The sequence below is a fragment of the Hemicordylus capensis genome, chromosome 5 (assembly GCF_027244095.1).
Source record: "Hemicordylus capensis ecotype Gifberg chromosome 5, rHemCap1.1.pri, whole genome shotgun sequence".
Classification (NCBI taxonomy): Eukaryota; Metazoa; Chordata; class Lepidosauria; order Squamata; family Cordylidae; genus Hemicordylus; species Hemicordylus capensis.
The window spans coordinates 258,010,970-258,024,967 of record NC_069661.1 but is presented as its reverse complement, the minus strand read 5'-3'; the positions used below and the strand labels follow the sequence as shown (position 1 = coordinate 258,024,967).

General features: G+C 55.7%; 2 protein-coding genes across 8 annotated transcripts in view; both read right to left on the bottom strand.

The window, feature by feature from the left end:
* Window positions 1-8,883, bottom strand: part of LOC128328359 (hematopoietic lineage cell-specific protein-like) — a 33,721-nt gene extending 24,838 nt beyond the window's left edge. For all 3 annotated transcript variants that reach the window (XM_053258266.1, XM_053258267.1, XM_053258268.1), the window contains exons 1-2: window positions 8,738-8,883; window positions 1,339-1,422 (exon numbers count right to left, since the gene is read on the bottom strand). In XM_053258266.1, coding sequence (XP_053114241.1) covers window positions 1,339-1,422 — 84 coding nt within the window. In that variant the 5' untranslated portion in view covers window positions 8,738-8,883. The remainder of the gene's footprint in view (window positions 1-1,338; window positions 1,423-8,737) is intronic.
* A 1,359-nt stretch (window positions 8,884-10,242) lies between these two features.
* Window positions 10,243-13,998, bottom strand: part of GOLGB1 (golgin B1) — a 56,180-nt gene continuing 52,424 nt past the window's right edge. For all 5 annotated transcript variants that reach the window (XM_053252414.1, XM_053252412.1, XM_053252415.1 and 2 more), the window contains 2 exons: window positions 12,567-12,672; window positions 10,243-11,567 (listed from right to left, as the gene is read on the bottom strand). In XM_053252414.1, coding sequence (XP_053108389.1) covers window positions 11,433-11,567; window positions 12,567-12,672 — 241 coding nt within the window. In that variant the 3' untranslated portion in view covers window positions 10,243-11,432. The remainder of the gene's footprint in view (window positions 11,568-12,566; window positions 12,673-13,998) is intronic.

The window sequence follows — 13,998 nt, the reverse complement described above, 5'->3', positions numbered from 1 at the left end:
GCAAGATGAATTTTCAGTTAACACAAGTGTGCATAAATTTGTCAGTGACCCCACACAAGTGGGGAAATTCAGGGTGGCCTAAACACATTGTGGGATTCCCTGTCCACGTAAACAAAAAGTGTCAATTCAGGGAATAAGCCTGACTTTTAAAAAACCAAAAGCCCTTGAAACCACCTTGGAAATCTCTGTTCACAAGAATGTACCCAAGAGATTCACCAGCTTTGGCAAATCCCTCCAGCCATGTTCCTTTAGATCAGCTTTCCAGTCACACACTTCGCCCAGTCAAGGCCAGGCAGAGGCGTATCTAGGGAAAATAGCGCCTAGGGCAAGCACTGAAATTGCGCCCCCGTCCAAACATCTGACATCAATCTTTCAGATAACTTTACCATAATATCAGCTCAAAAATACAAGTCAAGCTTGTTAAGCTTTTAATATTTCAAAAACTATTTAGCAGTGGACGTAGACAGACCAAAAAATGCTGGAAAACGACAAATTTCAGTATGCTGGGGCTCATGAAATACCCAAATACTATGTGGAGGAATACTTGGAAAACTAAACAGAAGTGCCTGTCTAATTCTCTTCTGTGTGTTGTAGCATCACTATTATATAAGTTTAAAAAAATAAATGGAGAATTTGACTTTTCCCAGATACTCTGAAAATAATTAAAGGATATGCAGAGTAAACTGAGTCACTGCTTGGGATATATTCTAGTATTTCAGAAAGACAGTTAAAACGAGAGAAAGAGAGCAAGAAACTCCCAGTGGCCTTAATACTAAGGATTTCACACTGATTCAAAGACAAACTCACCATTAATAGCCATATTATTAAGACATCACATTTAAGTCACTTATCACAAGAAACAAAGTAAGAGCAAATGAATCCAATTCTAGCTCATAAGCTTCAGCTCAGTATTCACAAGCCCTAATTTTCTGTACATAGTGCCAATCTGAATATGTGTATAGTGACTTATATTATATTAATTTAAAAAAAACCAAAAACTTAGGGTAGCCCCTTTGGGGTGCTTCCTAAAGACCATGGGGGGGGGGGTCTGCAAAGGTAACCCCTCCCCCCCTGGCCTCTAGGGCCTCATAGAGGCCATTTGAGCATGCATGGTGGTTATTTTGTTTTCAGCAGCCATTTTTTTAATTTAAAAAAATGGCACCCCCCTTCAAGTGGCGCCCGGGGCACGTGCCCTGCCTGCCCCACCCTAGATACGCCCCTGAGGCCAGGGGAGATGCAGATGTAGCAGGGAGAGAGACAGAGGGAGCTCATCAGCCTGCACCACCCTAAAAGCTCTGGTCCTGGGAGGTAGGGGGGGAAGGGGAAATAAAAACTCACCACAAAATCTGGGTCAGTGTCCCAGTCATCCCCCTGGGACTCCACTTTCACGGACACGTTGTGGCCCACCACAGATTTCCACATCTAGAGGCAGATCAGAGCCAATACAAGGTCAGGCAGGCAGTCATGCCGAGATACTACTCACAATGCCAAACTCCTGCACCCACCCCGTGCCCACGTTTCCATGGAATGTACACACCCCCGGGAGCACTGGCCACAGATCAGAACGACGAGCAAAATGGAATTGGGAGGCAACGACGGTCTGACTGAGAGGAGGAGCAGACGAGACTGAAATGAGTTAGATGAGTGAGAAAGGAGGATGCCCGGAGCCAAGGGAGAAATAAGCAAGTCACCAAAGGGTGGGGGGCAGTAGGGGAGAGACCTATTCTGGAAGACTCTGATTCGCCACTGCAGGAGACAGGAGGCTGGAGGAGGTGGCTTCACCTTAGACTGATCCGACATGGCAGTTGTGGTCTCTTCACAATCTGGGCTGTGGATCTGGGCAACATGGTGGATAGTGACATCGGGTCCTTCCAGAGGGAGAAATACTGCATTTGAAAATGCAGTTTGGGGTGTCCCCATGGCATCTAAATGGCATTGTTCCCTGTGGTGCAATTTCACAGCACCGTCATCTGCTGAAAGTCTGTGATTAAAATCTCCTTTATGAGACCACCTTAAAAGTACTTTAATTTAGTCTGAAGAGAGGCGGTTCTTATCAAAGATTGCCAGCAAATGGCCAGTTGATGGTGCTGCCGAATTGTGCCATGGACAAAGACATCATGTGGATGCCGCATGGATAACCAGAAACGTGTTTGCAAACACAGGATTTCTCCATCTGGAAGGACCCACAGACCATAGAGACAGGGTGCCTCAAGCAGGAAAGCAACGCTTTGGGGCATGTTGAGTTGCAGATGCCAGGAAGGCAGCCAGGCTAGGGTTGCCATGTCACCTGGAATTTAGGGTAGCCCCCGGATTTTGGCCCCTCCACCCGGCTGCTAAATTTCATCTGGATTTACATGGATTTCAAATGTCATGCTCAAATTGCCCGGATTTTACTCTGGATCCGATCACACGGAAGGGCAGAGAAGGAGGAGGAAGTATACAAATCTGTCAAATAAATAAATAAAATGCAAAGCAGCTGCCACATGATTTGCATAATATGGAAATTAGGCCACCCAGATATGGGAAGTTCAGTTAATATGGGAAGCCAGGCTGAAAGATCAGACAAATAGTTTACTGTTCAGGATGGGAAAAGACTAGCAACCTCGAAAGAGCAAGAATGCAAAGCTAGCTAAATATGGTCAGCATATGCTATAAGGGAAGCTATGAGTTTTCCCAGAGAGACAGTAGAGAGAGAACAGTAAACAGAGAGGGCCAGAGAATGCTACGCCATGGCAGCATGAGGGAGGGAGGAAGGAAGTGCTGAGATTTAGTGCTTCTCCTTTTGTGGGTTTTGAAAAGTACGAATATGTATATTAAAAATGTAGATAAATATAAAAACAAATACTGCATAATGCTGTTTATAAGGTTAGAGAAAGCCACTCTGATTTCATACAGGATTCAGCCATTCAAAATCTACTTTGTGTATGAGTTAATACATGACACATAAAAGCTTGTTATGGGATATTGGATAAAAATAATTTCTGTAATGTACAGCAAGCAGCTAATTTGACCAGTTTTAGAACAACAACAACACCCACACACTCACTTTCCCCCCTGTTAACATGGGGACAGTTTTTAATTTTCAGTGCCTGCCATTGCCAAATGTATTCCTTGCGACAGTTTAGAAAACTACTTCATAATATTTAGCAGAGATTACATTGGGACTGTAATTTAAATAGCAACAGGTAGGCCTGAGTGGTACTGGAATGTTTTAAATATTAAAAAGTACTTATGTGACCACCTTCCAAATTTGCTGAGCTCTTCTGCAGATGAAGACAACATATGACTGAAATTGGCATTTTCTCAGTTAGCTGCTGCTTTTAAGTAATTGCAAAGTTGTCCAAGCAGGGAAGGACCCTGCTTGAGACAGGCAGCTCTGGTTCCAGAAGGCTCATCCAGGTCTCAAAGCTGAGCTTGCATTAAGATGCCAGGAGTCTCAAAGCAAGAGTCTTTCTCAGCCCTACCTGAAGACATGGCCAGGGTTGGACCCGGGACCTTCTGCAGGCAAAGCAGGGGCTCTGTCTCTGAGCTACCGCCCCAACCAAAGATTAAGGGGAGCTATGGGAGCCGTCTTCCAATATTGGAAGGGCTGTCACACGGCAGAAGGAGCGGACATGTTCTCTGTTGCTCCCGAGGGCAGGACTGGGACCCATAGGTTGGAATCCCAAGGAAGTTCAGACTAGACCTTAGGGGGAATTTTCTGACTGTAGGGGGTGCCACTGCTTGACACTGGTGTCCCCTGCTGCCTGCATTGAGGTGCTCTCTGTAGAAGCTTTGAAACAGAGACTTGAAGACCATCTGCAAGGGATACTGTAGCAGCTTCCTGCAGTGATCACTGGGGGGTGGACTAGCAGACCTCTAAGGTCCCTTCCAGCCCTAACATCCTACAATTCTATCCTATCAACTGCAGCCCCCAGCCCAGGAGGAATCAGGTGACTGAGGGAGCCAATGGCGACTCGGCTGCCCTTTACGGAACCACCTCCCTGGGCTTGGCTCAGGCGCCAAGCTGGATGTGCCCCTGACCCCAGCTGGGCTTCGTCGATCACGCCGTTCTTGGATTGCTGTCTGACTGTGCTGGGACCTGACCACCAGCTTGTTGGGCTGGTTGCCTCTGGCCATGCTGGGCCTGACAGCTGGCTGGACTGAAGTACAGCAGCGGCTGGCGGCGGCAACATCCTTGCAAAGCCAGTGGCCCGGCTTGGGGGCTCCCCAGCGGGTCCTCCGGCTGGCAGCTGCTGCTGGAGCCAGGAGGATGCCAGCCCAGCCAGGCTCTTCTAGGCTCTCCTGAGCCCCTGGTGGCGCAGTGGTAAAACTGCCGCCCTGTAACCAGAAGGTTACAAGTTCGATCCTGACCAGGGGCTCAAGGTTGACTCAGCCTTCCATCCTTCCGAGGTCGGTAAAATGAGTACCCAGAATGTTGGGGGCAATATGCTAAATCATTGTAAACTGCTTAGAGAGCTCCGGCTATAAAGCGGTATATAAATGTAAGTGCTATTGCTATTGTGATGGAGGCGAGCCGCCCTGCCAAACGTCCGCCCTGCAGAACGGATGCTCAGCTCTGGGACATCCTGGGCACGACGACTCCTCAGGTTAAATGCGTCACTGGCCCCGGGAGGAGGCTTCAAGGTTCCTTCCTTGGTCAGCCCCTTGTGGGTCAAGGCCACGGGGGAGCTTTAATCACATGCTGTTTTCCAAAGGGGGAATAAAGCTCCCTTTGGCGTCAATAACGTCAATACAAGCAAGTCAAAGGCAGACCCAGATGATGTCAGAACTGAGAGCAGGACAGAGAGTGCCTGGAATAGTCTCCTCAGAGGGGATTCTTTAGGATGCAAGAGGCCCAGTTCCTCTCGGCCAGTCACCTACCAACAATGGCACCGGAGCACACGAGCAGCAGAGCTGACCTTCTGCGGCAACCTGGGGTCCCCCGCAGATGTTGCTGGACTGCAACTCCCATCATCCCCCAGCCACATTGGCCAAGGGCTCTGGGATGATGAGAGTTGTAGTCTAGAAGAGAGAGGGGGGGGGCAGGCATGGGCAGGAAGGCAGAAGAGAAGGCTTTTCTGGGCTGTTGGCAACTCAGCAGCATCCTCACTAGAACATGCTTTTGGTCAGGAGCCAGGAGCAGCCCGAAGAGGCCTCATGGAAAGAGCCACCATCATCACAGCAGCAGGAAAGGCCATGACCTGAGACTGCCTGGGCATCGGGACGGTCTTGCCAGCTCCGGCACCCTGTCCCTGCAGCAGCCGTGCTTTGTTTCTGGGAGCTCACATGGAGGGCGGGGTGGCAGCAGCCCTGCTTACACCCTCCCCCCCCCCAAGCATTTGGCAAGGAGTCACCAAGAGACGCAGCCTCTGGCCAAGTCACACGGCGGCGGCAGCAGCAGCCGGCCCAGACACACAGAGAGGAAGTGGGTGGTGGCGGCTGCTGCTGCTGCTGCTGCTGCCACACTTCCGACCCATCTGCGGAGTGAAGCGTTTCCACCTGCTTGGGAGGAATGGAAACTCACCCCAAAGCCAGAACCCGAGAATAAGGCGGCTGCTGCTGCTGACGCCTGTGATGGTCCCAGCAGAGCTCTTGCTCCGCTTTGGAGATAGCAGCAGCCCTGGCCTGTCCTCCCAAGCCAAGCCAAGCCAAGCCAGCCCACTCCACAGGCGGCTGGCGGGTGCAGGGCAAAGGGGGCTTGGGCTTGCGGGCAGGCGTCTGGTGACACATCGATGCCACCCGGATGGCATTCCTGGAGACTGCTGCTTCCCAGGCAACTGGGTCTGGCTGCTGGGGGGCGGAAGCAAGCCGGAGCCGCCACCCCACGAGTGCAGAGGGGCTGGGCTGGGCTGTGGTCTGGGGGGCCATTCCCCACCCTGCACTGTCCACGGGCCACACGCAGACACCCCACCCCCACCCCCGTTCTTCTGGGTGGTTTATTTATTGAACTTTGTAATGCGGCCTCACCTGGAGGTCTCTAGGTGGTTAAATAAAAACAGATGCAAGCAAAATAAGTAACCCATTGAACAACAGTTAAAACGCAAACTAACTTAAGACTGTTGGAGAATCACTCAAGGCCCGGCTGCAAGGGGGTCTCTCGAGGGCTCTTTGAAGGGCTGCTCATGAGCGGAAGCCCCGGCTCTCTCCAGGCAGCGCACTCCACAGCCCAGGAGCGGCTACAGAGAAGGCCTGATCCTGAATGGCCACTAGACGAGCTGGTGGCAGCCAGAGATGGACCTCCCTCCCTCCCTCCCTCTCAAGGGTGGGGATCCTGCTGAAGGCGGCGCTCCGAAGCTGTTATCAGCTCTAAAGTTAATGACCAGCCCTTTGTACGTTGCCCAGAAACATATCAGCAGTGCCTTTCCCACTGAGTCTGAGTGTTGGCCCAGCTAGACCAGGAATGTCTTCTCTGGCCAGCAGTGGCTTTCCCAGGTCTGAGGGAGAGGAGGGTGGTGCCATCGCCAGTTTTGCTACCTGAAAGGTGGAACCTGGAGCTCCCCATCTGCAAAGCGTGTGAGTGCGTGCTCTGCAGCAGGGCTTTGATCTCTGGAAGACCGGAGGCATGGAAATGCCGGCAAGTGTGAAGTGATGCACCTTGGGACGAAACCTCTCAGCTTCATATATAGGCTGTTGGGGTCTGAGCTGCTGGTGACTGACCAGGAGAGGGGTCTTGGGGTTGTGGTGGACAGCTCGTTGAAAGTGTCGACTCAATGTGCGGCAGCTGTGAAAAAGGCCAATTCCATGCTAGGGATCGTTAGGAAGGGGATTGAAAATAAAACAGCTAACATTATAATGCCCTTATACAAAACTATGGTGTGGCCACACCTGGAGTACTGCGTACAATTCTGGTCACCAGATCTTACAAAGGACATTGTTGAACTGGAGAAGGTACAGAAGAGGACAACCAAGATGATCAGGGGCCTAGAGCACCTTTCTTATGAGGCAAGGCTACAACACCTGGGGCTTTCTAGTTTAGAAAAAAGATGACTGCAGGGAGACATGATAGAGGTCTATAAAATCATGCATGGCGTGGAGGAAGTGGAGAGAGAGAAATTCTTTTCCCTCTCACACAACACTAGAACCAGAGGTCACTCCATGAAATTGATTGCCAGGAGGTCTAGGACCAACAAATGGAGGTACTTTTTCACACAATGCATAATTAAGACACGGAATTCTCTGCCACAACATGTGGTGACTGACAGCCAACAGCCTGTGATGTCTTTAAGAGGGGTTTGGACGAATTCATGGAGTTCAGGTCTATCATCGGCTACTAGTCGGAGGGCTATAGGCCACCTCCAGCCTCAGAGGCAGGATGGCTCTGAGTACCAGTTGCAGGGGAGTAACAGCAGGAGAGAGGGCACGCCCTCAACTCCTGCCTGTGGGCTTCCCAGGAGCACCCGGTGGGCGACTGCATGAAACAGGATGCTGGACTAGGTGGGCCTCCTTGGGCCTGATCCAGCAGGGCTGTTCTTATGGACAATCGTGGGGATCCGATCTGATCTGAGGACTTTTTGAGTTGAAAAGGACGTTGGGTGGGTCTGCAGTGCAGGAATGAGCCACGGCCTTCCCGAGGGACAGCTGGCCAGCCTGGGCTTGGAATCCTCCAGCGGAAGAGAGCTCCCCACTGCATGAGGCAGGCTGTTCCGCTGCCCCAGAGCTCTTCCTACTGCCCAGCCTGAATCGGCTTCCTTGTCATTCCAGCCCACGGGTTCTAGTCCTGCCCGCTCCCTCTTCTGCGCGGCAGCCCTCCAGCTCCAGGAAGACGGCTAGTGTGTGTGGCCCCTTCCGGGGTCTTCTCTTCTCCAGGCGAAATGGACCCCACTCCTTTCAGTGCTCCTCGGCTGAAGGGATGCCGGCAGAAGCCCTGGGGGGGTTGCGAGGGCAGCAAGGGGGCCTCAAGAGGCTAGATTCAAGTCCGGGGGTGTGTGGGGAGAGAGTTCAAGGAGGGCCACACAGGCCGCTTCCCTTTGGTCCCAGGAGTCCCTTCCTACGGGCCTGGAGACAGAAGAGTCAACACCTGTCCTCACATCATGCGGGGGGGGGGACTTGCTTGCTTGGGTGGGGGCTTAATAAAACCCACAAGCTGCACCCCCTGACCTGCTCCAACTCCAGCCCTCAGTAGCCACCCCCAGTTCTGTCCCCACTGGGTGCAGATATGGAAATATCTGATTCGGGGCCGGGGAGGGGGGGGAGCTTTCCAAAGGCCACGGCCTCCTGCTCCGATTCCACGCGGGAGAATGAAGTCTGCCTTCTCCTCAGTGTCATTTCAGGGGGGCTGTTGCAAAGCTAAGAACAATCCCCGGCTTCCCACAGGCCTCCCCTTGGTGGTGCAACATCCCTCCCCCAGCCCCCCCCGACCTATGTACTGAGTTATTCGGGGCCTGCCCCCCCGAGGCTGTTGAGAAGAGGGAGGCCTCTTAGGGAGGCTTCGTGGGCCAGGCTGCCCAAGTGCGGGGAGAGCCAGAGGGTCTGCCTCCCTCTGCTGCCGGGCGTGTGGCAGCCCTGCTCACCAGCCCTGCGGTGCCTGCCTGGTGGCAAGGCCACCCCAAGGCATGGCAGGAGCCGGGTTCCCATGGCAGCCCCGTGCAACCAACTGGCCACCAGTCACGCTTGGCACGGGGCACAGCCCTCTTCCCCAGGATGGGCAACTGCGGGCCCTGGGGAAGGAGGGGCCCTGCGAGGACCAGCCTCTCCTCACCATGTGCCCCCCCCGCCCACAGGGCCACCCCCCCGCATGCCCCCTGCCCTCCCCTACCTTGGCTGGGAAGCCCCCCTGCTGCTCTTCCTCGGCCCTTGAGAGTCTCGCCCCCGTTCCGGCTGCAAAGCCGAGCTGCACCCAAGTTCCTGTTTCAGCTTCACCAAACTCACTCGCGTTTCCTGTGGGCCAATCCCTCCGCACAGCTTTGCAGCAGAACAGCAGCCCCGGGGGGGGGGGGAACACAGCAGTTTGAAAGTGGAAGGCCTGCCACAGAGGGAGCCCCCTCTCGGGGTTGCTTCCCACGCCGCGTCGCAAGCCAGCCAGGCTTACTTCCAGGTGGCAGCTGTGGCCAAGCCTGCCTGTGCACTGAGCACCCCTGCAGCACAACTCAGTGTATCTCCCCCATGTAATGTGTGAAGGGACCTTTGAACCCGGATGGAGCCAAGGAAGGCCAAAGAGGGCCCATCACCCATGCCAGGGCTCACCAATGGAACTCATGAAGCAATCCAGTGCCTCTGAGCACATGCAGAGTGCATTTCTCTGGGCACCCAAGACCCACAACCTACTCCCACACACCTGGGACTGGGGAGGGCAGGGCCTCAAGGCTTGCTTTAGCCCCAGGAGTTACCATCTTAGGAGTCAAGCATGAAGGAGGAATTGCCTACATGGAATGCCCTGGTCAAGAACGCAGTGGACTGTGCTCCCATAGGCAAAAGCAGGCTTGTGGGGAGAGCAGGAGCTTTGGCCTGGATGGCACAGCTTGCCTTTTGCGCTCTTGTGGCTTGGGAGGGCCACAGACCTCACCCCCCGCCCCGCCCTCAAACCCCCGACAGGCACCTCCCTGCTGCCAGGAAGGTGCCGTCCTCCAGTTTCTGCATCCGGGACGAGGTGGCAAAGCTCAGAAGAAGGGGGCCTCCCAGGAACAGAAATCCACCATGTGGCTTCTTAGGATTCCCAGCCCACCCCCTTCCCCCCAAGCAGCCTGGTTTTTCCTTCTGGCTAGAGCTTTGCAGCTGCTAAGGAAGAACTACCAGCAGCAGGAAACCGCAGCCTGCTGGGGCTAGAAGGGCCACCCCAAATTCTCTCTCTCATCAGGCGGATGGAAAACAAGGAACTGCTCAGGAGAATATAGGCTGGGCATCCAGGGGAGTGGGAGCGCCACCCCCCCCCTTACTTCCAGGAAAGTGGGTCCGGGATTGCAGACTCCGCCCAGGCCACCCGCCGAGAAAGGGCCTGCAGACCCAAGACTGATCACCTCCGTGGGAACCGGACCGGAGTCAGTGCCAGGGATGGCCAGAACCAGGCGCTTTCCTCTCCAGGGGCCTTGCCATGGCCTCCTGCAGAAGCTGTGTCCAGGCGAGGCCAGGCGTGTCAAGAGGGCTTGTTGCGGATTGGAGGACTCGCCTCCAACTGGCTGGTCCTGGGCCGAAGCTGGTGAAAATGCAAGCTGAAACCAAAGGAGCCCCTGCCTCTGCCCCGGCCCCAGAGCAGGTCACCCCTCCCTGCCCCAAAGGCCACTCGCAAGAGGAGTCCTACCAAATCACAGCACCCACAGTACCGGCTTGGAAAACCACTCTCTTTATTGCACAAGGGTTGCATCCCAGAGAGGAAAGGAAAGCCCCCCGAGCACACGCCCTGCAGGATTCAAGGCTCCGAGGGGCCCCTCGCGGCTGGCAAGGCCCGAGCTGGAGAGCCAAGGAGGTCTCTTCCCCCACCCACCCCGGCCCTGGACTCTTCCGGCCTGCTCAGTAGTTTCTTCAGCCTGGAGAAAGGGGGCCCAGGGGAGCAAGAAGGGAAGGAGCCGCCCAGACGGGTTGGGCACACACCCCAGTGTGGAAGACCCTGCGGAGCAGCAAGGGCTACAACATTCCCTTGAGCCCGATGCTCTGTCTTCCCTGGCACTTGGGGACAGAGCCCTCTCCAGGGAAGCGGCATGGAGGGGTTTCAACTCTCTTCTCCTGCTCCCGCCCCCCTTATTCCCCCCTCCTGCGTGCAGTGCAAAATACAGGCTCCGTGGCCCCAGGAACAGACACTTCCCCCCTCCTCATTACGTCTGGGGTCATGTGGCCCCCTTCTCTCCTCCTCCTCCTCACTGTGTGTGTGCGTGTCTAAGAGGGGAAAAGGTCTGCACCATCTCTTGCAGGTGCCACTTTCCCAACCCTCCTGGTCCCCAAACCGTAGAGAACAAACTGAGGGTGCAAAAAGGAAAAAGTCCTGAAACAAGCCGGAGGTTAAGCAGGCCAACTGGGTCCCGCTCCCAGAATCCAGCTAGAAACTTGTGCTGCAAGGCAGAGCATGGGAGGAGGAGGAGGAGGAGGAGGACTCCGCGTATCCTACAGAGCTCCAGCCCTTCGCTTCCTGACAAACAACGCAGCAGGGAAAACGGAAGGAAGGGAAATGTGTGTTTCCTCCACCTGGGTTCCCGCAAAATTAACTGAGGCTGTGAGCAAACGCCGCCCCGATTCAGTGTGTGAAGCAGCCTGTGAAAACCCCCCAACTCTTCTCTAAGAACAAAGCAGAACCAACGTGATGGAGGTCAGGGCTAGCGAAGGCCACCGCGAGGCCAGCTCCCACTGGCTGCAGTCGCCAGAGCGCTCCTCTCGCGCTCAGCCGGCCACCAGCCCACCACGGGTGCTGGGTGCCCCAGAGGGTTCCCTCACCCGCCCCAGCACAGCAGCTGCCCCCTCCAGGCGCAGGGGCTTCAGGAGCTTCCTCTTGCCCACCCCCGCAGAGGCAGGCCGAGGGGCTGGCCTCACAGGTGGCCCGTCAGGCACAGCAGAAGCAGCACGTGGACTGCGAGGAGGTAGACTGTGGCCAGCAGGGGCAAGCGTCTCCGGGAGCCAAAGAGCAGGCGCAGCACACGCCGGAGGCCCGTGCCTCCTCGAGCCTGGGGGGAGAAAGGGAGGAGAGGTTACAAGGCGGGCTGCTCCCCGCCCCCCCCCGGGCCCCCAAAGAGGAGGGGAGCAGCCGCAGATGGCTTCAGGCTCCGGAAACTGCCTTCTAGGCAGGCACCCACAGGCGAGATGGACAACAGCAACCACCAATATTTAAAGACGGCTTTTCCACAAAGGTCTCCACAGCGGTTGACAAAGAGAGATGAAGAGAGCACTGCACGGGCCAGCAGAACCAGCCGTCTTTCACTGGGAGGACAGTCCCTCAGCGGGCAGCGGTTTTGCTCAAATGGCCCCGTGTGGCTTCACACACTGAGTTACTGGCTGACACGGCATTTCTGCATTCAAGGCCTTGCCCCGCCAGTACTGAAAGAGGAGTTCCACTCCAACTGGTGTAAGGGCCTTTATGGTAAACTGCGTAGATATGGACTTTCACCAGTGTTTCTACTTCCACGGGGATACGACGTTGCCGAAGGGACCATTAAACAACGCACAGTGGATATGGAGAAGCAATCCGGTTTACATGTTGACTGCCTCTAGCAGCACTGCAGGTGGCTTCTCGAATGACCCCCAGCCCGCTGCGTACTCACACACCTGACCACCTTAAGTCAGAGGAGGGCTCTGAAGGCGGGCCGGGCTCTGGCAGGCCAAGGGGCTCCACCTCCTGGCTGTGGGCTCCCCAGAGGCAGCATCTGGTGGGCCACTGTGGGAAACAGGGTGCTGGACTAGAGGGGCCTCCTTGAGGGGGGGCCTGATCCAGCAGGGCTGTTCTGAGGTTCTACTGTCAATTGCCCTTCTTGTTAAGCAGAATTTGGGCTCTCCCACACACCGGGGGGGTGGGGGGAGGTGGCACTTCTAAGAGCGTGGGAATAACATCCGAACCTGCACCACATGGGAGACATCAGCAAGAGATTAAAAGGTCTCGCTCACGTCCTGGCCTGAAGAAGCCCACTCTGCTCCCCACACGTCCCACCTCCCTGGAGGAAGACCCTCACCTTGCTGAAGGAGCCATCCATGGAGCTAACAAGCAGCGCATGCTCAGGGCTTGGAGACATCTCGATGCTGGTATCCGAAGGGTGCGCCCACTCATTCGCCTCCATCCTGTGTGGAGAGGGAGACAGATGAGGGCTTCCGGATTGATTGGTGGTGCCCGCCAGAAATGGCCTGGCCCACATGCAAGGAGGCACCACCAAACAGCTGCAGCCGCTGATGCAAAACCTGCCTGGGAAGGGCCGCTGGGGGAGGGGGCTGCCCTTGCTGCCAGATGGGACTTCCTGTCTCTGCTCTGCCCGTTAACTGCTGCAGGTTTGCCCCAATTGTCCCTGCCCCATTCCTCGGCTGCTTTGTGCCGCCCCCCCCCCCCCGCACTGTGCAGCCGTGCTGCCCCATAGGGACATAAGAAGTTGCCATAGACTGAGTCAGACCCTTGGTCCATCTAGCTCAGTGTCGTCTGCAAAGACTGGCCGCGGTTTCTCCAAGGTTGCAGGCAGGAGTCTCTCTCCCAGCCCTATCTCGTTGGAGATGCTGCCAGGGAGGGCACTGGGAACCTTCTGCTCTTCCCAGAGCGGCTCCATCCCCTGAGGGGGATATACATGTGGTCTCCCATTCAAATGCAACCAGGGTGGACCCTGCTTAGTTAAGGGGACAGTCCTGCTCGCCACCACAAGACCAGCTCTCTTCCCCAGAACGGCAAAACAAGGCGCCCATGACACTGCTGGGAGTCCTCCATGCTCCTGCCTCAGGAGGAGTGACTCAGGAAAGGGGCTATGTAGGCAAATGACCCGAATCCTTAGACAGAGGAGATCCTAACCCAAACCTGCTCCAAGTGGTTAACGTGGAAAAATACATGCACAAACAAGGTGCCCTGTCCCCAAAGGATGCGCAGTCTAGAAGGAAACACAAGGGAGACCCCAGCAACAGCCCCTGGAGGGACACTGGGGCTGGAGAGGGCCAGCTGCTCCCCCCCTGCTGCTAATGGTAAGAGAAGCACCACGTTGCCTCTTTGCTCTGCAGGGGCCAACGACAGAGAAGGCTCCCAACAAGCAGCAGCTGAAGACGGGGGGCAGCAGAGAGAGCCAGGCTGTGCTGGAACTCAGGCCCAACCCGCTTCTCCGCTCACGGGGGAGCGCCCCGGAGTGAGTCACTCTCTCCCGACCTAACCTGGGGGGCTGCCATGAGGATAACCCGCTGCTGCTGCTGCTGCTTCCTTGAAGGGAGGGCCGGTTAGACGCTCAGGCAAGCACATCAAGCTGGGAATGGCCTTCTGTGGGGTGGCCGGGGGAGCAGGCGGAGGAAAGGCCCAAGCGCTGCCGGCCCCATTCAGGGGGTGTCAGTTCTGTGCCACAACCCTGGAGGGTTCGGAGCATGGCTGCTCGTGGCTTAGGAGCATGGAAAGACAGAGGCCACTTTCCAAGGTGGGCCGGCCGA